Source organism: Planococcus citri, chromosome 1 (genome assembly GCF_950023065.1).
Source record: "Planococcus citri chromosome 1, ihPlaCitr1.1, whole genome shotgun sequence".
Lineage (NCBI taxonomy): Eukaryota > Metazoa > Arthropoda > Insecta > Hemiptera > Pseudococcidae > Planococcus > Planococcus citri.
In genome coordinates this window covers 83,998,855-84,022,937 of record NC_088677.1, presented here as the reverse complement: position 1 = coordinate 84,022,937, position 24,083 = coordinate 83,998,855, and the positions used below count along the sequence as shown (strand labels likewise).

The following is a 24,083-nucleotide window of genomic DNA, read 5'->3' as shown; positions in this document are numbered from 1 at the left end:
ATGTTATAAGCTTGTTACTTACCTGAGGGCATAACTGACTGTTATACATATTATGGGTATAATTAGTCGTGAGAGACTCATTCTAAACTAGTTTTTGATCGACGTGATCACGTGAATTTGACGTCATTTTTCTTAAATACATAGGTACAGAGTAGTTACAAAAATCCAACGTGGGTATTCGGTAATTTCCCAACGTGTGATTAGTTATATAGTTACGATTTTTCAAATACTGTGCTTATAAATAGCAAAATTTCTCTCTTGATTGGTTCATAACTCTTTGAACGTTTCGTGAAACTAGTGAAAAAGTGGTTGATGTGATTTTTTTTCCTTTAAATTTTCAATTTTTGATTAGTGTTTGTAATATAATCTAACAGATATGTTGCAGTTGATGAAAATTTACAGTGAGTATTTTCAGCATCTATTCGTATTCATTCGTTTAAATTTTCGTAAAGATTTTAAAAATTATTTCAATATTATTCGATATAAGATATTTTTTTTTAAAAAAAAACGACTCTGATTTCGCAGGCGTTTTACTAATCGCTTTTTTGGCATTGGCCGAAGCAGTGGAAGAAGCACCAGCCCCAGCCCCAGCACGTGCCACTTTATCAGATCAATCTGCTGATTTACCGCCTTCGATTCCATTAGCATTAGCTTTAAAGATGAACGCTCGAATTAAAAGACAACCTCAGCGATTATCTTGGACTACTCAGAGACCAATTGTGAACCGTATCTCGAACCATAATTGGGCAGATGAATCCGAATGTATAAGAAATTGTCCAGCTACTAACCAGTGGAAACCTGTTTGCGGCACTGATAATTTATCGTACGCGAATATGAATAAATTGAGATGCGCTCAAATGTGCGGAAAACGTACGTATCGTGTCATTTAGAATTGCCCTAATAATTTATTTATCGTATTATAAAAATATTCGTTGGTACTTTTTATGTATGTAGTTGTAGTTCGAGTAGATGGGTATTAGAATCACGTAGGTAGGTCTGGATACACTTTTTTTAGGGTATTTTGTGCCCAGTTTTGGTGGGTTTGTGGTTTCGAGGGTGGTTCTTTTCTCAGAGTTGGGGGAGATGGGGTTTCAAAGTATTTGAAAAAGCTGTCAATGAAAAGAAGAAGTCACCACTGAAAAATTGCGGGATTTTTTTTTGCGTCAAGGTGAGTCTGGGAACCTAGAGAAGTGAAAAAATTTCACCTTTGAAGGAAAAATCAGGGAAATTTTGGGAAATTTGGCAATTTTTGATCTAAAATTGATTAGGTATATAATTTGTGAGGTATTGGAGTCTTGAAAGGGACTGGGAAAGGGGGCAGTTTAATGCCCCAAAATTTTGAAAGTAGGAATTTCCTCCATTTTCAAACATTTCGTTGCAGTGTGAATTTTTCCAAAATTTTAAAAAATTACTAAAATTTTCCTGATTCAAGAATCGTTAATTAATGAATTGAAATAACTCTGGATTTGGAACTGGTAGTTTTGGATGTCTCTTGTTTATGCTGATGAAAATTGTTTTTTGCAATTTTTACCCCCCCCCCCCTTTTGAATTTTTTTTTAATTTTTCAGGGGAAAAATCCCTGATAATATCAACTCTTTCCTCATCAACTTGAAATTGAGGGTTGCAGAGACCCTCCCTCCCCCTCATGTTATAAAATTTTAAAAGTCAAAAAAATTGAAATTTTTACATTTTTACTTTGTTTGTACCTCCTACCTAATCCTCAGATTTCGTCTTTTCTCGTCGAAAATTCTCAATGATCTTTAATCACTCAATTTGATGAAACAGTAGAATTTTGGCCACCACCAAAAAAAAAATAAGAAAGATCCAAGTGATTAAAAATGTTTACGTTGATTGTTTTCTTTCCTTGGATTTTTTGGTTCATTTTCATTAGAAAATCACTATTTATTTGGTAGTTTTTACCACTTCCCTCCACCCTTAAGTAGTGAAAAAAAATTGAATTTGAGTCCCCTCCAAAAAATAAGAGAAAAATTTAAAAAGTTGAAATATTTCCGTTCTTACATTTGGCATTTTAATCCCGGAATTATTAGGACATTTTCACCAGAAAATAATTATTCAACGGCGTGGACTCTCCCTCCCTTTCCCCCTCCCTCCCCCTTCCGAATGAACGTTGAGTCATTTAGAAAAATTTTGACGCAAAAATATTGCAATTTCGCTGGAAAAAAATCCAAATTGATTTTGTGTAAATTTTTGAATTTTTTACAACTCTGGGCTCAAAGAGGTGATCCACCTCCCCCCTCCTTCTTCCTCGAAAATCTGTCCACAAAATCGGTAAATTCTAAACAATTCATCATAATATTAAGTATTTTGTTTAAACTTGACAAATTTTACGAATTGGGTGAAATTTATAAAAAAAAATTGGAAAAATTTATCTCAAAAAATCGGTGAATTTTGAGAATAATTGTCCGAACGTTGGCGATACATTTGAGACAAAAAATTTTCAGAAGTCAGCGAATTTATGAATTTTGATATGTGAATTTGTTAATTCGGAAGTCGAGAAAAATTCGGTTAATATTTTTAAAAAAGGTATCATTTTGAAAAGTTCTGATGTAGAAATGGGAAATTTTCAAAAATTTACCTACTAAAATTTTTATACAATGAGAGGGGGAGGAGGCTTCATTACAGGAGACTAACTTTGTAGCTTTGACGCAGGGAATGGGAAATTTCCTGTTCAATTGAGTGGTTTTGTTGGGAGGGGGAGGGGAAGGGGGGGATTCCTAGCATGGCTTTTTTTGAACTCGAGAGAAAATTTTAAAAAAATAATAATAAAGAATTATTTTTTCATAGAATTCAACGTGATTGAAAATAAGATTATTTAGAAAATTGCTGACTCAGAAATATGAAATTTTCTATTGAATTGATTTTTTGGGTGGGGGGGGGGAGATGATTTCAGCCATGGCTTTTTTTGAACTTTGGAAAAAATTGAAAAAAAAGAGAATTATTTTTGTTCACAAGAATCCAAGTTCTTGAAAATTGGGGTTGTTTTTGAAAAAAACTATGGGAAATTTTCTATTGAATTGTTTTTTTTCATTGGGGGGGGGGAGGAGGGAGGAGGATTTCTGTTATAACTTTTTTAAAACTTGGGAGAAAATTTAAAAAAATTGAATTATTTTCTTACTGAATCCAACGTTCTTGAAAATGGAGTTATTTAGAAAAACTCTGAAGCAGAAATGGGAAATTTTCTATTGAATTGAATTTTGGGGGGGGGGTTCTAGCATGACCATTTTTAAACTTGGGAGAAAATCCAAAATGTATAGAATTACTTTTTCATAGAATCCAACGACTTTGGTGATGGTAAGAGGGGGGGGGGGGTGTTGGTTGACATTTGAAAGATCCAAATTGACCTGGAAATTGAAAACCATTTTTTTGAAACACTGTTCACCTGGTGATTTTCTAATTGAAATCTCAACGCTCCTGGAAGAGGCTTAAGAGTGATCAAAATTTTTTTTTAATGAAGTAAAAAAATGAAATTTTGGTTTGCATTATATTTTTGACCTCTAGAGTTGATTTAGCGATGGTTTTGAACCGTTCTGGAGCCTCCAGCGAATTTTCAAACTCTCCAGTTTCCGAAAAAATTCTGTAAAAATGGTGTGAAGATGAAATTTAGCATCAATAATGTTGGATTTCGTATTTTTGTGACTCTTTCGATCGATTTGGGCGAATATTTGCAAATTTTTTTTATTCTGGTTCAAATTAAAAATTTTCTCCAGCAATATTTTTCAAAAAAATACCTAATAAAAAATCCATGGTTTGCGAACGCGTTAACGAAAAAAGCTGAAACTCGGAATGAATCCCATTTTCGATCTCTTGAGTTGATTCGTGCTGGTTTCGAACTGTTCTGGAGCCTCCAGCAAATTTTCAAATTCTCCAGTTTTCGAATAAATTCTGAAAAAATTGTACGAAGATGAAATTCAACACCAATAATGTTGGATTTAGTATTTTTGTGACTGTTTCGATCTAATTTTGGCAAAAATTTTCAAAACCTTTTTGTTCTGGTTAAGATTAGAAGTTTTCTCCAGGGATGTTTAGAAAAAAAATCAAAAATCCATCATTCGTGAACTCGTCAACGAAAAAAGCTGAAACTTGGTGTTAATTCCATTTTCAATCTTCTGAGTTTATTCGTGATGGTTTCTAACCATTCTGGAGCCTCCAGCAAATTTTCAAATTTTCCAGTTTTCGAAAAAATTCTGTAAAAATTGTACGAAGATGAAATTCAGCACCAATAATGTTGGATTTAGTATTTTTGTGACTGTTTCGGTCTAATTTTGGCAAAAAATTTCAAAATCTTTTTGTTCTGGTTAAAATTCAAAGTTTTCTCCAGCGATGTTTAGAAAAAAAAAAAAAAAAACCAAAAAAAAATCAAAAATTCATCATTCATGAACTCGTTCACGAAAAAAGCTGAAACTCGGTGTGCATTCCATTTTCAATCTTCTGAGTTGATTCGTGATGGTTTCGAACCGTTCTGGAGCCTCCAGCAAATTTTCAAATTCTCCAGTTTTCGAAAAAATTCTGTAAAAATTGTACGAAGATGAAATTCAGCGCCAATAATGTTGGATTTAGTTTTTTTTGTGACTGTTTCAATCTGATTTTGGCAAAAATTTTCAAAATCGTTTTGTTCTGGTTCAAATTCAAAATTCTTTCCAGCAATATTTAAAAAAAAAAAAAAAAAAATGAAAAATAATTCATCGTTTACGAACGTGTTAACGAAAAAAAAGCTGCAACTTGGTATTCATCCCATTTTTAATCTCCTGAGTTGATTCCTGATGGTTTCGAACTGTTCTGGAGCCTCCAGCAAATTTTCGAATTCTCCAGTTTTCGAAAAACAATACTGTAAATAGGGTGAACATGAAATTCATCTCCTATAAATTCGGATTTACCATCTTTATGCTCCTTTCGATCGATTTAGACCCAGATTTTCAAAATCTTCTGGTTCCAGTTCAATTCCAAAACTTTTCATTTTAATTTTTTTTTTTTTTTTCAAAGAAACAAAATATTTTCGATTTTTTTATTTTATTGAAAAAAATAATATTTAATCTATTGTTTAATCATGTGACTTTTTAATTTAAATTTTACAGAGGTTGCATACGTGTACAACGGATCCTGTTACACCACCGAACCTCCTACAAATACATCACCAATTTATAGTGCGAATGGCTCGCTTCAATAGATCTATAGGTATACGTGTGAAAGAAGATGATTAATTGATGGCATTCTGTGATAAATACCTACCTATTGAATTATAGCACCGCGACATTGTTAACCTACTAAATAATACCTACCTATTTTATAATATTATTATTAGTGTTAAGTCAGTTATGTTATACCAATCAACTCGCTTGTTTGTGATTTTTTTTTTTTACTTATTAATATTAAGGACCCGATTAAAAATTTTCCTATTACACGTATCAGTTCTCTATGTCTATGTATGTCGAATCGAAGTTCTAAATTTAAAACAAATACTAGGTACCTACGATAAAGAAGTACTGGAAACCTTCAACTCGAGTTTAATCGTATCAAATGATGCCAATATATTGGTAAAATAAATTTATTGATGGTACACATACATACATACGTTGATCTAAACCAGTGTTACGGATTTTCAGATTACGGTATTTAAAACGTGACCGTAACAATGTTAAGATTTTCAAGGTAGCCTACTATTATCCTATCGCGATGAACACCGGTATAGGTACTCGTATAGGTAAGGTACAGATGGGGAAAAAAATATGCGACATTTTTGCATAAAAATTCATTACTACTCTAAACTCTATATTGTGGAGTACTTGGTGCAGTGATACCGTTCGGGAGATTATGAAGTACTTGGATTTTAATTGGACCAAGATAAACGGTCTCGTTATTTTCGTCGCCATACATTTGATCAAAAGTAAGTACCTAATACTATTATTTACACCAAGACAGTTTATGTTAAGGAAGTACATACTTACGAGTATTTGTTTGTAGGATTTACACTGAATTATTTTTGTGTGTAGTGGGGCCAAGTATCTATTATCTATTATTATATGTATTTCCTTCCCTTGTAGGTTTAAAATGCGACGAACAAGAAAGTGTAAAAAATGAGACCAAACTCGAGAAAGAAATCGGAAGTAATACCGACGACGATGGACTGACCCAAGAAATAACCACGTTTATCAATATGCTCCACGAACAGCAAAAATGTCAATGCCCTTGTAAGAATGTACCCAAGAGTTCTGTCTGCGGTAAAGCCACCAATGGCCAGCTGAAGACGTTCGATTCGCAATGCCATTTAATTTGCCATAATCAATGCGGTTCTGCTGAAAGTAATTATTATTGCGAATTTAATGCATTATTTTCGTTTTAGGTTCGAAATTGATATTGATATTCGTGTTTTTATGGTTTGAACCTGTGTAGTCAGGGTCATGAAAAATGATGAGGTCCTAAATAGTAAATCTTTTTAACTGGAACTCTCTAATGGGTGGGCACATTTCCCCGTACCCCCCCCCCCATTTTGGGAGGGGCGGTAAAAACCACCTAGAAGGATAGTGCTAGGTTAGTGCTGGTTAGTGCACGTATCGCCGACGTTAGTGCACGCCCCCTTCACCCTCATTTTTTAAAAATTTGTGGGGGGGTACAGGGAAACGTGGTACCCCCCCATTCGCGGAAGGGGGTTAAAAACCACCTAGAAGGATAGTGCTAGGTTAGTGCTGGATAGTGCACGCATTCCCGACGTTAGTGCACGCCCCCTCCAACCCAATTTTTTAAAAAATTGGTGGGGGGTACAGGGAAATGCTGTACCCCCCCCCCCATTCACGGAAGGAGGTTAAAAACCACGTAGAAGGATAGTGCTAGGTTAGTGCTGGATAGTGCACCCATCCCCAACGTTAGTGCACACTTTCTTCACCCCTTCACCCCCTTTTTTAAAAAAAATTTGTGGGGGGGTACGGAGAAATGATTTACAAAAAAGGGGAAGAACGTTGTTGAAAGGGTTAAAACCCACATAGTTCGATTCAGTTTCGTTAGTGCTGGTTAGTGCACACACTTATACAATTATTCCCCCTCCCCCTCCCTCAATATTAATTAAATGAATAATTTTACACCCTATAGTCCAGTAAAATGAGCATCGAATAGGGAAAATCAAAGTGGCAAGCTGATTTTCGGTATGTTGGTCCATTTTGATGTCCTGAAAACGAATCCGAGGTGTCCCGAACTGTACCGAGTGAGCTCCCTCCCCCCCCCCCCAAATCGGGTGTTTGGCCAAAATCTCGAATAGTACATATTGACTCTAGCGTAAAAATGGTTTTACAAAATGTTCTTCTACTTGTACGTCAAATTTTCCATCACATGAGCCATTGATCAATTTTCCAGTCCCAAGGGGGGTGGACTTACGGCGCATCGAACATAGGGGGGTTTGGGATAGCTTCATAACGTTGATAGTTAATCATCATTAAATCGATTATATTGTTGTTTTACCAGGCGAATTATTTGACTCCTGTTACGAGATGTATTTTTTAAGTGTTTCAATGACTTTTCAATCCCTCTCCAAACGGATTTTCACACACTTTTTCGCAATATGTGATTTTGTGTCTTCGCTGAAGACTCATCTCCTCCCCTCACACTTCCTCAAATTTTTCTAAAAGTCCCGATTCTGTAACATTAAACTAAAAATTCCCTTTAGTTACATTTTTTTTAAAGGCGTTCCCATAGCAGTCTTGCTAAAAAAAAAAAGAATTTTCCTCACAAACTTCTAAAAGTTTGGAGGGGAGGAGTGGGATAGGAAATCACTGTAATCCTAATCTGCACACTTCATACTTTCGGTTTTATGTGAAACAAACAAACTTTGGAGACTCTCATTTCTCAATACTTGAGTGAACTTGAACTTTGAAGCAAATCTGATTGTGGAATCTTAGAAGAATTACATAAGGGATTCCAAATCAATGATAAAATTTGAAAACTTCAACTTGAAATTGGACTTTCAGGCAAACATATTGAAGTTGAAATCTAAAACTGAAAAAAAAAAAATATTGCGAATACTTTTTTTTAGATTTTGTGAGTTTATAATTTATAATTACCTAATTTCACAGTTTTGCGCTGCCTATTACGATTGAATTGGAAATTTCATTGTGAGAACGAGAAGGTAGGTAGGTAATAGGTATTCAATGATTTAGGTTCGCCCCCCCCCGCCCCTTCAGGGGTGAGAAATATGAAGGAAGGTCCATTTTATGGCAAATTACATGAATTAGAACAGAACAATTGCACAATTTTTCCAATTTGACCCATATTAAAGAAGATGAATAGGAAAAAGTTGCAGGGGGCTTGGGACCCACAAAGGGGGAGAATTCATTACTCTACGTTAAAATGGGTGTTTGCTGTTTGAAACTGGTATTAACATTCCATTGGACATTTTTACATTTTTTCGTACATTTCAATTCACTTCACGTACGTTATATGGGCAAATACCTAACTAAATGGTGAGGGGCAGGTGGGAGGGGTGACACTGGTAGTCCGCTCTGTACCTCAAAAAAAAACCAAAGTGAATCACCATCATGCCATTTTTGAATGATTAAAAATATTACGATCAATATTAACTATCAACGTTATGAAGCTATCCCAAACCCCCCTATGTTCGATGCGCCGTAAGTCCACCCCCCTTGGGACTGGAAAATTGATCAATGGCTCATGTGATGGAAAATTTGACGTACAAGTAGAAGAACATTTTGTAAAACCATTTTTACGCTAGAGTCAATATGTACTATTCGAGATTTTGGCCAAACACCCGATTTGGGGGGGGGGGAGGGAGCTCACTCGGTACAGTTCGGGACACCTCGGATTCGTTTTCAGGACATCAAAATGGACCAACATACCGAAAATCAGCTTGCCACTTTGATTTTCCCTATTCGATGCTCATTTTACTGGACTATAGGGTGTAAAATTATTCATTTAATTAATATTGAGGGAGGGGGAGGGGGAATAATTGTATAAGTGTGTGCACTAACCAGCACTAACGAAACTGAATCGAACTATGTGGGTTTTAACCCTTTCAACAACGTTCTTCCCCTTTTTTGTAAATCATTTCTCCGTACCCCCCCACAAATTTTTTTTAAAAAAGGGGGTGAAGGGGTGAAGAAAGTGTGCACTAACGTTGGGGATGGGTGCACTATCCAGCACTAACCTAGCACTATCCTTCTACGTGGTTTTTAACCTCCTTCCGTGAATGGGGGGGTACAGCATTTCCCTGTACCCCCCCCACCAATTTTTTAAAAAATTGGGTTGGAGGGGGCGTGCACTAACGTCGGGAATGCGTGCACTATCCAGCACTAACCTAGCACTATCCTTCTAGGTGGTTTTTAACCCCCTTCCGCGAATGGAGGGGGTACCACGTTTCCCTGTACCCCCCCACAAATTTTTAAAAAATGAGGGTGAAGGGGGCGTGCACTAACGTCGGCGATACGTGCACTAACCAGCACTAACCTAGCACTATCCTTCTAGGTGGGTTTCACCGCCCCTCCCAAAATGGGGGGGGGTACGGGGAAATGTACCCCTAATGGGTGACGAAGTGATGTGTCGTAGGATAGGGGGGGGGAGACAGACTGAATTTTTTTCAATTTTTGGGCCAATTAGCCAGATGTGGTTCAAACAAATTTCGGAGAGAGGAGTTGGAAACAGAAATGTTTTATCATTTTAATTGTTCAAAATTGATGCTGGGTCATTCCATGACAAATGAGCGGATTTTTGCACGATGGGTCTTCGATTTTTTTTTTTTAAATTATTAAAGGTCATCAAAGGATGACGAATGACGCAAACCGGACATTTTTTCGATTTTTTTTGGCCGAGCTATGGGGCTTCGAAGTTTTTGAAAATGGCCGAAAATGGAAAATTTCAGTTGCAAATAACTCCGGTTGCAAGAGGTATAGAATTTTGAACTTTTTTTGCAAATTATAGTACGTTGAAAGGGTAATCGACGAATGATGTCAAAATCAGTGTTGCTACTTTCAGAAACCTAAAAAAATGGATTTCAAAACTTATAATTTAAATATAACCACGATGTCGGCGAGTAAAAATTCTGAAAAAATTCTTAGTTTTAGTCCTTTTTATGTAGAATAACATATCAAAAAATTGGACTGATATTTTTTTTCATTTTCGAAAAAAAAAATTACAAGTTTGGCACTCATTGCAAAAATACCATCAGAAATCTGAAAAATGAAAATTTTTACATTTCTGAGATATTTTACCAATGTGTAGACGAACGTGTGAAAAAAATCTCTCCGCCCCCCATTTCACCTAAATTTACAACAAAAAATAATTTAAAATGATCAAAAAAAGTTGCTAATTTTCTCATCGTTGAACAAGTTATTTTAAATCACCATTAAAAATTCAGTTGACAAAAGAAGAGTAAGACCCCCCCCCACGCACTAATTTCAATCCACTTTGGAAAGGGCAAAAATAAACTTTGGTTCCTAGAGCGTTTATTGGTCCTTATTTAGACGCCCTCTCGACTGATATAGAAAGTCACCGCAAAGTTCCTGGAATATAACCGTTTGAAAGTAGAGTAATTTGTACATTTTATACTTTCAGGATACGCCATAATCTATCATCACGAGTGTCCTATACTTCCAATGACCAACCGAAGTACGTTCGATTATTCGATAAACTTTTCCCTTCAACTTGGAAAGCTACAATTTCTTTAGTTCATTTCTATCATGTGGCTATTTGTAGTACATATTTCTTGTAGATAATTTCTTTTTGAATTCCAGAAAATGTATTTAATTACATCGACGATAATCGTCGCACAGATCACCTCTCATCGGGTGCGTATTCGTCCATAATTATACCAGTGGAATGGCAGTGCGATTGTGCCTATTGTCCTGAAACCAGATGGATTAGATTCGATTATTATCCAATTTGCGCCGAAAGAGGAGGTCAAAAGATAACCTTTGAAAGCTGGTGTCATTTCGATTGCGAAAACAAATGCGTTAAGCATACAGGTGAATTATTTACGACTAGGTAGTTAGGTACCTCTACCTATCATGTATCGTAGACTAGCATTCTGAATTCGGTGAAGTGTTGGGCTAATTCTATTTTGTTTCAATAGGGTATGCTTACATGTATTTGTATAAAGGAGCTTGTGAGCAAGATCTGCAACAGCAAGAGTACTCGTATACCGAAGAAGCCAATAAGTTTTGTAAGTATCCATTGTCTTGTTTTCTCACAGAGGAACGTTTTGAAATAGCAGACTAGACTGGCACTCTCCGATTTGAACGAAACCATGCGGCTTTCCTCGCCCTCCTTAATTTTTTTAAGACTCAGGAAAGAAAAATTTAAACACAGCATTTCGTTCCTTATTCTTTTTTTTTTTTTTTGAACTGAGATTTGGGCCAAGTAAGTATTGCTGAAGCTTTCGATTTCGAAAAAATTAATTTTGAAATTTTTGAAATTCGAAAAAAAATAATATTTTTGGAAATTTTTGGCTGAATTTAGAAAAATTGTCATTCGATTTTTTGCTATAATTGCTCACCTTTAATGCGGAAATTTGCCAAAAAGCCTTGCTGTATTCTCTCGTTTTTGACAAAAATTTGGAAAAAGTAGGTAATAAGATCTATTTTTTTGTCAGTAATTCTCGAGAAGTCCTTGTTTTACATTTTTTATAATGAAATGTTTCGGTTTTTTTTTGTACATTTTTTTCTGCATCAATTTTTTGCTCACGTCTTGTAACTTTTTTGAACTTTTTTGGTTAATTAGTTACTTTTTTTCAACAACAAAAAAAAAATTTGACTACAAGCCCTCCTCTGGGCTGAAAATTTAGGTACAAATCGCTTATTTTTGATTTGAAAAACTTATGCTTTGAAAATACGTACCTATAGGTGCATTTTCTTCTCAAAATTTTGCATCAATTATGCCAACACATCGAAGAATGTCTTTTCTGAAACTGGGAGAATATTTTGGAAAAAGGTGATACTCATTTTTTAGTCAATGTTGCCAATTTTAAAAAATCGAGAAAAATAATTGAGCTTATCAATTTTTTAGTTTTTTTTGTAATTGGCAATAATGATTAAAAAATTGGCACTACTTTACTCCAAGAGATTTCCTTAAACCCAGAAATGATATTTTTCGATATTTTGACATTTAATGCAAAGTTTTTTGCGGATGATAATATTTTCAAAACGCAAATTTCTCCAAAAATAAGATGAACATTTTTGCAATTTCTGGGGAAAAAGGTAATTTTAGGTAAAGAGCGACATTAACAATTTTACCAAAACAAAGTTTGGTTTTTATCAGTAGGTATTTGGCCACAAAGCGAGACTTTTGGACAATTTTTGGAAAAAATGAGACTTTGAAATTTTTTGCAAAAAACAACTTGTTGATTTTTCCGAAAAGCTGATTTTTTTTCAATTTTTGAAAAAGCGAGAATTGTTGGCAATTTTTAAAAAGAAGGCAAAACTTTGACAATTTTTGACAATTTATTATTGGCAAAAACGTGATATTTTTTGAATATTTCTGGCAAACACAAGACTTCTGGGTGGTTTTTGAAAAAAAAGAAACTTTTTCGCAGTTTTTCTGGAAAACTAGATTTTTTTGTTGTTAAAAAGCTAAACTTGGACAATTTTAGCTAATAGAAGCACTTATTTGTAGGCCAAAAAAAGTTGTTTTTTTGCAATTTAGGTCGAAAAAGCAAATCTTTTTATAACTTTTTATTTTTATAAAAAGAAACAAGAATTCTAGTGATTTTTTTTCAGGGAGGAGGGGGGGCGATTTTAGCTGTCCTCGTCATGGTCGTCGTTTCCTTGTAAGCGGTAGGCCTGTTGGCCTGTCTGCTACAGTGTGGAACCTGTTGAGGATGAGCCTGAGGTATCAGTGAGTTTCCTCCTTGGTCTGCCTCTGCTTCTCTTCCCTGCTGGTGTATATTGGAGGACCTGTTTTGGTGATTTCGTTTCGTCCATCCTCTTGACATGATTTCTCCAATCTTTCCTATACTGTTTTGTTTATCCTCTTCATGACTGGCTTCACTCCAAGATCTGCTGTTATTTTCTCAGATGGGACTCTGTCTCTGAGAGTCATCCCTGCCGTTCTCCTCATGAACTTCATCTCCGCTGCCGTTATTCTTCTTTTATCAGATTTCTTCAGTGCCCATACCTCGCTTCCATAAGTCATCATTGGTAATTTGTATTGCTAGGGTATTGTACACCTTCAATCTTGTTTCTTTTCGCACCTTACTGCTTCTCAGGGTCCTGTTTATCAGTCCTGTGACTCTCAGGAACTTTGCAATCTTTCCACCAACATCTACTTCTCCCTGGTATGATATCGAGTTTCCCAGGTATTTGAAATTATTGACCTGTTCAATGATTTTTCCATTAATTGAAGCATACGTTTCCAAAACGCACCAAGTCCAAAAAAATATTGATAAGAAATTCATGGTACTTAGTGCAATTCGGAAACGTAGAAATGGCACAAATTAGCTGATTTTTTGATTGGGCACAACATATCAAAAAATCAGCCATTTTGGGCCACAACTTTATGCTAGATGGCCTTGCAACCTCAGAATCCTTGAAAATGGACTTAGTGCGTTTTGGAAACGTATGCTTCAATTATAATCTTGCTTATTCTCATATCATATTTTTCTGATGTCTTTGTTAGATTGTACATTGATCTCTATTAGTCATCTTCTGTTTCAGCTAGTACTGCTTGATCATCCGCGAACAGTTATCTTCTGAATTTGCTGCTTGTACTGCCCTCTGTAGTTGCTCGTAGAACTCTTCGCTTTGTTCCTCTGTTCCCTCTTCTGGTGCATATAATCCGATTATTGTAAGGAAGTCTTTTTTCAATCTCATCCTTGCTGATACAATTGTTTCATGCCATATATGTTGTATTGTATGAGTCAATATTTTCGCAGTGTTTATTATGTATGTGTAACATCACTCCGCCTACAGCTCTAGTTTTCTTATCAACTCCGCTGTAGATAAGGATGTAACTAATTTCCAGATTTGATCGTTCCACTTCCTCTCTTCTTTGTTTCAGACATCACGACAAAGTCTATATTTCTGCTGCTTAGAATTTTGTTTATTTCTGCTTCCTTTGCTGCATATCCTCTCACATTCCAGTTTCTGATTTGTATTTTCTTTCGTTTGTGTGCGTCGGTGCGTTTTTATTTTAACCAGGGGTTCACCTCTGCCCATAGATATAAAATATATAAACAGGATCGGAAACTTGTAAAGCGAAAATTCTTCACCTCTGGAGAAATTCGACCAATCAGAGTTTTCACCTCCAGGCAACTGACCAATCAGAGCCTTCACCCCCGGAGAAACACGTGGTCTACGCGATTCGGGATTGGTTGATTTTTTTGCTTCACTTTTTCCTGTACATTTTAAATGTAAGTGTCCGATCCAGTTTAATATCCATATCTATGCCTCTGCCTGGGATCCCATTGTTCCATCCGTTTCCTGTTGTTTGTGTATTTTGAGTAAGGTAGATTTTCGTCTGACTTGGTTTTCAGCCATGCCAGATATATCACGGTGATATCAGATATGGGCTGCTATCTAGGCCTCCGCGCTTGCCTGGTCCTCTTTTAGTCGTCTTTTATGACAGGCAGAGGGTACCATGAGGATATTCTTAACCCATCCCCACACAGGGCTTAATTTTTTGTGATGAGTTTATTTCACCGAGTGAAAGGGATTCTTCGACTTTTTCAACGGATACATAAAAATAGGAGTCAAATGGGTCAACTTTACCAATGAAAAGTTTTTTCCATGTTTTAAATCAAAAAATTACATTTTTTCGCAAACTTCAAATTTTTTTAAATTGACTTTGCGACATGGTGCCATCCCAATTCCCAATTTTTTAATATAAGTATTCAGCATGAAAAGTCGTCCATAATAATATTTTTTTCAGAATTTTTGAGAGTCGGAACGATATGAAAACTACGTTTTGAAACTTTTCAGGCTCATTTTTTGTACAAAAAATAGTGGCAACACAAAACCCCTAACTATGGGAAAAGTTACATTTTAGGACTGATAAATAGGACCCTGAGAAGCAGTAAGGTGCGAAAAGAAACAAGATTGAATGGTGTACAATACCCTAGCAATACCAATGATGACTTATGGAAGCGAGGTATGGGCACTGAAGAAATCTGATAAAAGAAGAATAACGGCAGCGGAGATGAAGTTCATGAGGAGAATGGCAGGGGTGACTCTCAGAGACAGAGTCCCATCTGAGAAAATAACAGCAGATCTCGGAGTGAAGCCAGTCATGAAGAAGATGAAACAGTATAGGAAAGATTGGAGAAATCAAATCAAAAAGATGGAGGAAACAAGATCACCAAAACAGGTCCTCCAATATACACCAACAGGGAAGAGAAGCAGAGGCAGACCAAGGAGGAAACTCACTGATACCTCACGCTCATTCTCAACAGGTTCCACACTGTAGCAGACAGGCCAACAGGCCTGCCCCTTACAAGGAAAAGACGATGACAAAAAAAATCAAAATTTGAAAAAATTCAATTTTCAATTCCAAACATCAAAAAAAGTTTAAATACATTCTGTTGTCTTATTTTGACCTCTTTCTGACGTATTTCATGAAAAAGTTGATAAAAATCACACTCAAAGCAAAAAACTTAGGATTCGCTTATTTTTTGAATTTTGATTTTTTTATGATGAGTTTATTTCATCGAGTGAAAGGTTTTTTTCAACTATTTCGACGAATACGTAAAAATAGGGGTCAAATAAGTCAACTTTACCAATCAAAACTTTTTTTCATGTTTTAAATCAAAAAACTGAATTTTTTCGCAAACTTAAAATTTTTTAAATCTACTTTGCGACATAATATTACCATCCCAATTTTTAATATGTTGTTCAGCATGAAAAGTCGTCCATAATAATATTTTTTTTAGAATTTTTGAGAGTCGGAACGATATGAAAACTACGTTTTGAAACTTTTCGAGCTAATTTTTCGTATGAAAAAAAGTGGCAACACTGATTTTTATGATATCACCAAAACGCCTTTCAAAACCCTTAACTATGGGAAAAAGTTACATTTTGGTGGGTATCGCGGTTATCGAGTAGGTAATCCACAACTGAAATGGATGATATGTATTTCAGGTTCACTGAAAACTTTGACACCTCCTGGCTGCCTTTAAAAATGGACTAGAGGGCTGCGATTTGCGCCATTGGTCATCCCTTTGGAAAGTCCTTCCACAGAAAAAATTTCAAAAAAATCGCCGACTCACCCCCTCCCCTATCACTCCTTGGTCGAATTTACGTGGCATAATGACTTACCTGCAAAATTTGGCCAACATGTAGTTTTAAGATATGCTCTTTCGATATTAGTCCGGCATATGACAATAGGAGTAATTGCACCCCCACCCCACGCCGATCCTCCGGGACAACTTTATTCTTGAAGGGGACATCCTAAAGAACATTTTAAAGCAAACTTTCCAAAAAAAAGTTGGCCTTACTTACAAAATGGCGGCCATTTTGACAGGTCAGCCGAAATCGCAGATTTTGCGTTTTAACACAGGACTTGCACGAACTTTTTCAAACTTTACAAAAATAGATCGAAAGATCATGCAAAAATTTATCACCTGTCAAAATTTCAAGCGCTAAAGTGGGTTTTTCGATTTTTGGTGAATTTTTGAAAATCCAATTTAGGCCAAAAATGAGGAAAAAAAACAAAATTTTACCAAATTGACCAAGAAAGCTGAAATTTGGGATATACCCTCTTTTGGACATGCCAAATCGATTAGAAACAGTTTCAACCCGTTTTGAGCAGTTGTGGAGCCTCCAGCAGATTTTTGAAACTCGAAATTCTCACAAAATTCCATCAAATTGGAGTTGTAAAGCTGAAATTTATTCTAAAAACTAATTTAAATACGCTACAAAGTACTGCAGGTGAATTTCAAGTCGTTTTGCATCCTTCAACGACTTCTTAAAAATTCCTGAAGCCTCCAGCAGATTTTTGAAACATTAAATTTTCACAAAATTTCATCAAATGGAGATGGAAAGCTGAAATTTACGCTACATTCCAATTTTAACACCCTCTAAAAACGACTTCTGGTAGATTTCAAGTCATTTTAGAGCCTCCAACAACTTTTTTGAAAATTACTGGAGCCTCCAATAGATTTTTGAAACTTGAAATTTCCCTAAAATTTCATCAAACTAAGATGGAGAGTCGAAATTCATTCTGCAAACTAATTTCAATACGCTACGAAGTTGACTGCTGGTGAATTTCAAGTCGTTTTGGAGCCTCCAGCAACGTTTTGAAAGGTTGTATGACGTTTTTTTTGGAAAATTGAAATTTCCTAAAAGTAGCTGGAAGCTTCAAAACCATTTGAAATCACCACGTAGTCTGCGAAATAAATTTTAGCTTGCTAACTTCATTTGATAAATTAATGTTGGGGAAATTTCAAGTTTCAAAAATCTACTGGAGGCTCCAGTAATTTTCAAAAAAGTCGCTGGAGCCTCCAAAACGACTTGAAATTCACCTGCAGTACTTCGTAGCGTATTGAAATTAGTTTTTAGAATGAATTTTAGCTTTACAACTCCAATTTGATGGAATTTTGTGGGAATTTCGAGTTTCAAAAATCTGCTGCAGGCTCCAGAACTGCTCAAAACGGGTTGAAACCGTTTCCAATCGATTTGGCATGTCGAAAATAGGGTATATCCCAAATTTCAGCTTTCTTGGTCAATTTGGTAAAATTTTGATTTTTTCCCTCATTTTTGTACTAAATTCGATTTTCAAAAATTCACCAAAAATCGAAAAACGCACTTTAGCACTTGAAATTTGGACAGGTGATAAATTTTTGCATGATCCTTCGATCTACCTATGTAAAGTTTGAAAAAGTTTGTGCAAGTCCTATGTTGAAACGCCAAATCTGCGATTTCGGCTGACCTGTCAATCAAAATGGCCGCCATTTTGTAAGTAAGGCCAACTTTTTTTTGGGCAAGTTTGCTTTAAAATGTTCCTTAGAATGTCCCCTTTGAGAAAAAAGTTGTCCCGGAGGATCGGCGGGGGGGGGGTGCAATTACTCCTATTATCATATGCCGGACTATAAAATATTGGAACCACTGCGTTCCAAAATATTTCCTCAATTTAAGGAATAATATCTTTCAATATTTTGTCGTCATTAATGCGAAACATTTGCGAAGAAAAAATTTTCCAAACACCAACTAACCAAAAAGGAACCCTAAAAGTGGTCTTGGATTTTGACTTTCATTTGGGACTGGGCTATTTTCTCAAAACAAATTGGATAAGAGCTGCAGCGAAAAAAACACGATTTTTTCAAAAAATGCCTATGGCGTAAGTTTTCCCGAAAAAAAAGCGTTTTTTCACCATTGTTGGTAAGGGGGTGAGGTGGAGGAAATTTTTTCGGCTCCCAGCAGTTTCTTCAAAGGCACCCAACAATGTTTCATCAAAATTTCAAAAATCCGAGGCCAGCGGAATTTCACCTATTTTACCCGGGAATACCGCCCTTTTCGGTAGAAATTCGAAAAATCGCTTGAGACTCCAGAATGGTCAAAACGCTAATTTTTGTGGGTTGAAATTGACGGAATTATTCTCATTTAGTTTAAAAATCGTTCTTAGAACAGCTTTTTTGAATTTTTAAAATTTTCAAAAATTCGCCAAAAATTCAAAAACGAACTTCAGCGTTTGAAATTTTAGCTGCGAAGCGTTTAGGACATATCCTTTCGATCTAGCTTAGTTTCGTTCAAATCGGAGACTGCCAGTTCAAAAGATTCTCTTGGCTCTTGAGTTTTGTTAATTATAGTTACCTAATTTGTTAAACGTGAAAAGTACATAGGTAGATATATGAATTTTTTTTTTGGGGTGTTTATAATTACAAGATTATTACACCCGTAAGGGGGGGGGGGTTAGATTTGGTTTGTGAGGTTGATGTTTTTTATTAGGGAGATGAATTTTTGAATTTCTGAGGGTTCGTCAGGGATAGTAGGTGGGTTTTCTTTTATCTGTAGTGTAAGTCTGTTTTGTTTTATTTGGGGACAGTTGACAAGTATGTGTTGGATGGATGTGGGTTCGTTTCTGCAAAATTGGCATGAGGGTTTTGGTTCTTTTTGGTATAAGTGGTTGTGAGTAATTTTTGTGTGGCCTATTCTTAGTCTAGTAATCAGGATTTCTTCTTTTCTGTTCAGGTGGCCTAGATTTTTCCAGGGGAGGGTAGTTTTTTTATGTTGGAAGAGTTTGTTTGAAGTTTGTTGTGACCAAAAGTTCTGCCAGTTAGTAAATGTGTTGTGAGTGATTAGAGATTTAATGTCATCAGGAGGGAGAGAGGTAATAGGGGAGGGGGCAGCGGCTGTTTTTGCTAATCTATCAACAGTTTCGTTTCCAGTGATACCTATGTGGCTGGGAACATACATGAAGCTAATTGAGTAATCATAATATTGGAGGTTAAAAAGGGACTTATGTATGTCTTGGACTATGGGATGGTCAGAAAAAATATTTTGAATGGATAGTAGTGAACTTAGTGAGTCGCTTTGGATTAAGAATTTTTCATTTTCCGATTGAATGGAAATTATATCTATTAAGCAATGTTTTATGGCAGTGAGTTCAGCAGTAAAAATTGAGGCACAGTTGTGAATTTTGAAACTGAGAACTTTGTCATTAATTGAGTAAGCATAACCAGTATGAATGTTAGAAATTTTTGAACCATCTGTGAAGCATAAGTTATATTCAGTATAGTTTGATAACAGTTCTAAGTAATGGCTCTTGATTAATAATGGAGAGTGATCATGTTTTGGGTAGTTTCTTAAGTAAAATTCCATCTGTATAGGTTTGAGAGACCAAGGGGGATAAGATATTGGTTTATGTATATTAGGTTTTTTAGGTCAATTTGTAGGTTGTTCATATTTTTGATAAATTCTGGGATCGGACCTGAAGTATGGAGGAAATGCTGAGAGCTGTAGACATTGAGTGACCTTTGAAGAGGGTGAGATGGATTATTTGCAACAGTTGTTAAGAATTTGTTTGTCATGAGAATTTTCTTAAAATCAGGAGGAAGCTCTGCAGCTTCACAATAAATGCTATCAATTGGAGATGAATTAGTGGAGTGGCAAACAGCTGAAATACAGGAGAAAACTGCATTTGATGAAAGAAGCGTGAATTTTGGTATGATGGTATGTTTGTAATCATTGTGAGATGAAGGCAGGGGTGGCCATTTGTCAAAAATTCAACGTTTGCTTCTTGCTTGAACCAAACGCCCCCAGAGCTTCATTCACTATATTGAACACAGGTTCGCTTGCTTTCATCTCACAATGATTACAAACTCGTTGGAAAACTGATAAAATTCTCTATCGATCGAGTATAAAACAACTTCTGTAATGTAACGTTCCTCTGAAGCGCGACACAAAGTAGGAGATAGAAAATTCAAAAATTGCTTTCGAATGGACTGACAACCCAAAACTTCATATTTTGCTTTAATGGACGCAGGTTCGCTTGTTTTCATCTCACAATGATCACAAACATACCGCTGGAACAAGGGCGTATTCAGGGGGGGTGGTTTGGGGTACAATCACCTCCCAGGGCCAAAAAAATCTTTGTGTTAATATAATTTCCTACGATTTCTTGCATTGAATCACAGAAAAAAAATCATGTTGTGTTATGTTTCTATGGGAGATAATTTGCTACAAACTTCAAAATTCATTGAAAATCACATTATCTCCTTAGGTAGTTGCATAATCTATGTACTAATTATTATTTTTTTTGAATTATGAATTTCCAATGCTTTTGTTTGCTTTCCTTTTTTGAAATTGAAATTTCTGGAAGCATATTTTTTGTTATTAAGTATAAGGGAGAAAAAGTGCTCCTTTTGCTCCAGCTTACTGATCATTATTGGAATTGAATAGGTAGTTAGTTAATGGGATTTTTCTCCCTCATAACGAAAAATATGTTATCCAACTCAGGAGTAGAAATGATTTTCGACAATTTTGAATTATTTTCCTCGCGACGCTTGGGCAATAAACCTCGAAAATCGTCAAAAATCATTATCACTCCCTAGTTGAACAAACTACTAATTCAAGTCTGAGGACGTGAGGAGTGTCAAGTTAAAACCAGAAAAATCAATTTCACAATCAGAAATGTAGTATTTTTAACTCTTTGGATTGACAAATTTCCAAAATTTTGCCCTCGATTCGCTCGTGCTTATCTAAATTTCACTCGTAAACAATTTACTGGATAAATTTCAAAAACCTTGTTCTGATCAACACGTTTTTCAAGCTGAAATTCAGCATGAAAATGACTGAAATGTGCCTACTATTGAAATTTTTATACATATGAGCCCTTTGGGAATTTTGTGATTTTTGTCCCCTACTTATGTGTCATTCATCACCCCCCAGGAGGAAATCAAGGATACGGGCTTGCGCTGGAAAGCTGATAAAATTCTCTATCGATCGAGTATAAAACAACTTCTGTAATGTAACGTTCCTCTGTAGCGCGACACAAAGTAGGAGATGGAAAATTCAAAAATTGGTTTCGCATGGACCAACAACCCAAACCTTCATTCACTTTATTGGACACAGGTTCGCTTGTTTTCATCTCACAATGATCACAAACATACGGTTGAAAAGCTGATGAAATTCTCTATCCATTAAGTGTACAACGACTTCTGTAACTTTTCTATGGAGCGCGCCACAAAGCAGGAGGGGTTACTTTTTGATGAAATTTTGTATAATAGTATATAAAGGGGGAGGGGTGGGGGCGGGGTGAGAAATGTAATCGATGAAATGGACCATTATATATATTCACATGACCAGAGAAGTACATATTTACAGAATTTCAGTTCCATAAGTGGGTTTTTCATCGACTCCACATTTTAGGGGTCTGCCCCCATGAGGGGGTGGGAGGTATGCGATGATTCCGACACTTTTAGAGGAACATATCGATCAATATTGAACAGTAACTGGCGTAATATTTCAATTCTGATGGAATTTTGACCAGTAGAGTATTTTTTGCAATCAGGGGTTGATGGGGGCGCGTAAAGGGGGGAGTCATCATTTTTCGAGTTACGTACTGCTTTCAATAAATATTTCTTACCAGTTTCAAGAAGAATTAGCATTTAACTCACCGTTTCCACCATGTTTTGGCATTAAAGTGGCAATTTTGCGCGTTTTTCAAGTTTTGAGGTGCCACAGGGGGCAGAGGGGGGAGGGAGCCAAAAAACGAACCACCAAAATTATTTGTACACTTTACTTAGTATATTTTCACGTAATTACATTTCCGAGTTTCAACGTCTTCCAGATCCACAATTTGGGGGGCTGAGCCCCACGCAAGGGGGAGAGGGGGGACGATGGTTTCAATGGTGAAAATAGAAAGTTCTGATCAATATCTAACAGCAGACACCATAATATTGAATTTCTGATTGAAACTCTATCCACAGGAAAATTTTGAAAATTTCAAGCCTCACACCCCTCGAAGGGGAGGGGAGCTCGAGTGGCTCCCGGTCTTAAAAACTTCATTTTGGTTCAAAAATTCATCATACCAAAATTCACGCTTCTTTCATCAAATGCAGTTTTTTTTTCATTTGCCACTCCACTAAATAGAGAGCACCTATGCAGATGCGCAAGGAGGAATTTTGAACAGTTTTGAGAATGTTAGTAGGTAGTTTTATTTGACAGGTTTGTAAAGCATGGACTTCCATATTCAATTTTACTACGTATTAGAGCTTTGTACAAGTGAAGTAATAGTTGGCGTGATGGGTTATACTTTGGATTTTTAACAATTTTTAGTAAATTTAGACGTTTGTTAAGTTGAGCTTTTATGTTGAGAAAATGAGGTGTCCAAGTAAGTTTTTTTATCAAAAGTAAGTCCAAGGAATTTGGTAGTTGGTTTAAAAACTAAAGGATGTCCTTTGAATTCGAGGATAGGTTCTGGGTAGGTTTTATTTCTCTTGGTAAAAAGTATACAGTGAGTTTTAGATTCAGAAAATGTTAGTCCATTTGTTTCAGCCCATTTTTCGATACAATTTAGAGTTTTTTGGATCATTCCTGAGGCTAGTTTGATGTTATTTGAACGTAGTGAAATGTTTATATCATCTGCAAAAATTCTTAAGGAAAGAGGTTGAGGAATAATACTACAGATATCATCAATTAGGAGTATAAATAGTATGGTGCTAAGCACAGAGCCTTGAGGGACTCCATTTTCAATATCTAAAAGTTCAGAGTATGTATTTTCAATTCTGACTCTAAAGGTACGATTTGATAGAAAGTTTTGAATAAAGTGAGCTAAATGCCCTCGAATCCCTATAGAATGTATTTGTTGAAGTATTTTGTATTTAAATTAATCACATATCGGTTTTGCAATTTCCAGTCGTGCCTAAAGATTACACTACAGGAAATACGCCCCAATGCGACGCTTGCAGTGTTCGTTGCAAGGATTACTACGAACCGGTATGCGCGAAAAATGGTAAAAATGAGCATTTATCGTTCAAAAGCCGGTGTCATATGCGTTGTCATATTCAATGTTATCACGAAAAAAGTGACAGTAAGTTCAGTTCAGTTTAGTTTAGTTTAGTTTAGGTTAGTCAGCAAGTTTTTTTTTAAATGAAAAGTAGTTAGGTAGGTAAATTTACAGTTTTGAGTAGGTACCTATTGCCTAATTCTGTACATTTTTTTCTCTTCAAATTTCCAGGTTACGTTGAAGTATACGAAGGACATTGTCCATGGCTTTCAAGTTAGAACATAATATCAAACGTCCTGATGATACAGAAACCTACTTACTCGTACAATAAGAGTATAGTACACGATGGCAGGAGGAGAAACGAAAACAATAATGCATTTATATAACTACCTACGTGTGTTAAGCTTACGACGATGATGCTAGACTATGACACTTTAGTTTATACTACATTAACATTAAGTATACTCGTAGTACATATAATCTGTAAGCGGATATAACAATTTCACGATGAAATACACAACTCGATAAAATATATAAACCACTCTTAAATGGTTTCATGTTAGGAAGCTGCACTGTATTTCTAAGATCATCGTATATGAGCGCCCATCATCTCGCGAATCCAATTACTCCGAATTATCTGTCGAGTGTCGAGATTGTCGAGTCGCAAAACACCGACAACATTATTGAGTTACCTA

General features: G+C 35.9%; 2 protein-coding genes and 1 long non-coding RNA gene across 4 annotated transcripts in view; all 3 read left to right on the top strand.

Annotated features, from left to right (window-relative positions):
• The window catches only part of LOC135838864 (uncharacterized), a 166,415-nt gene that overhangs the window by 98,286 nt on the left and 44,046 nt on the right, over positions 1-24,083 (top strand). The window lies entirely within an intron of this gene.
• LOC135838834 (uncharacterized) lies at positions 75-5,417 on the top strand. 2 transcript variants are annotated; one of them, XM_065354634.1, is made up of 3 exons: positions 75-401; positions 565-870; positions 5,094-5,417. In XM_065354634.1, exons 1-3 carry the CDS (start codon positions 377-379, stop codon positions 5,183-5,185), a joined length of 423 nt encoding a protein of 140 aa, XP_065210706.1. In that variant the 5' UTR covers positions 75-376; the 3' UTR covers positions 5,186-5,417. The 2 variants fall into 2 exon arrangements, with proteins under 2 accessions (XP_065210706.1, XP_065210698.1); XM_065354626.1 differs by having other exon boundaries at positions 88-401; positions 526-870.
• Positions 5,617-23,926, top strand: LOC135838821 (uncharacterized). The gene is made up of 7 exons (XM_065354601.1): positions 5,617-5,902; positions 6,060-6,317; positions 10,570-10,623; positions 10,749-10,979; positions 11,087-11,176; positions 23,299-23,472; positions 23,620-23,926. The coding sequence occupies exons 1-7, from the start codon at positions 5,830-5,832 to the stop codon at positions 23,664-23,666; spliced, it is 927 nt and encodes a 308-aa protein (XP_065210673.1). The 5' UTR covers positions 5,617-5,829; the 3' UTR covers positions 23,667-23,926.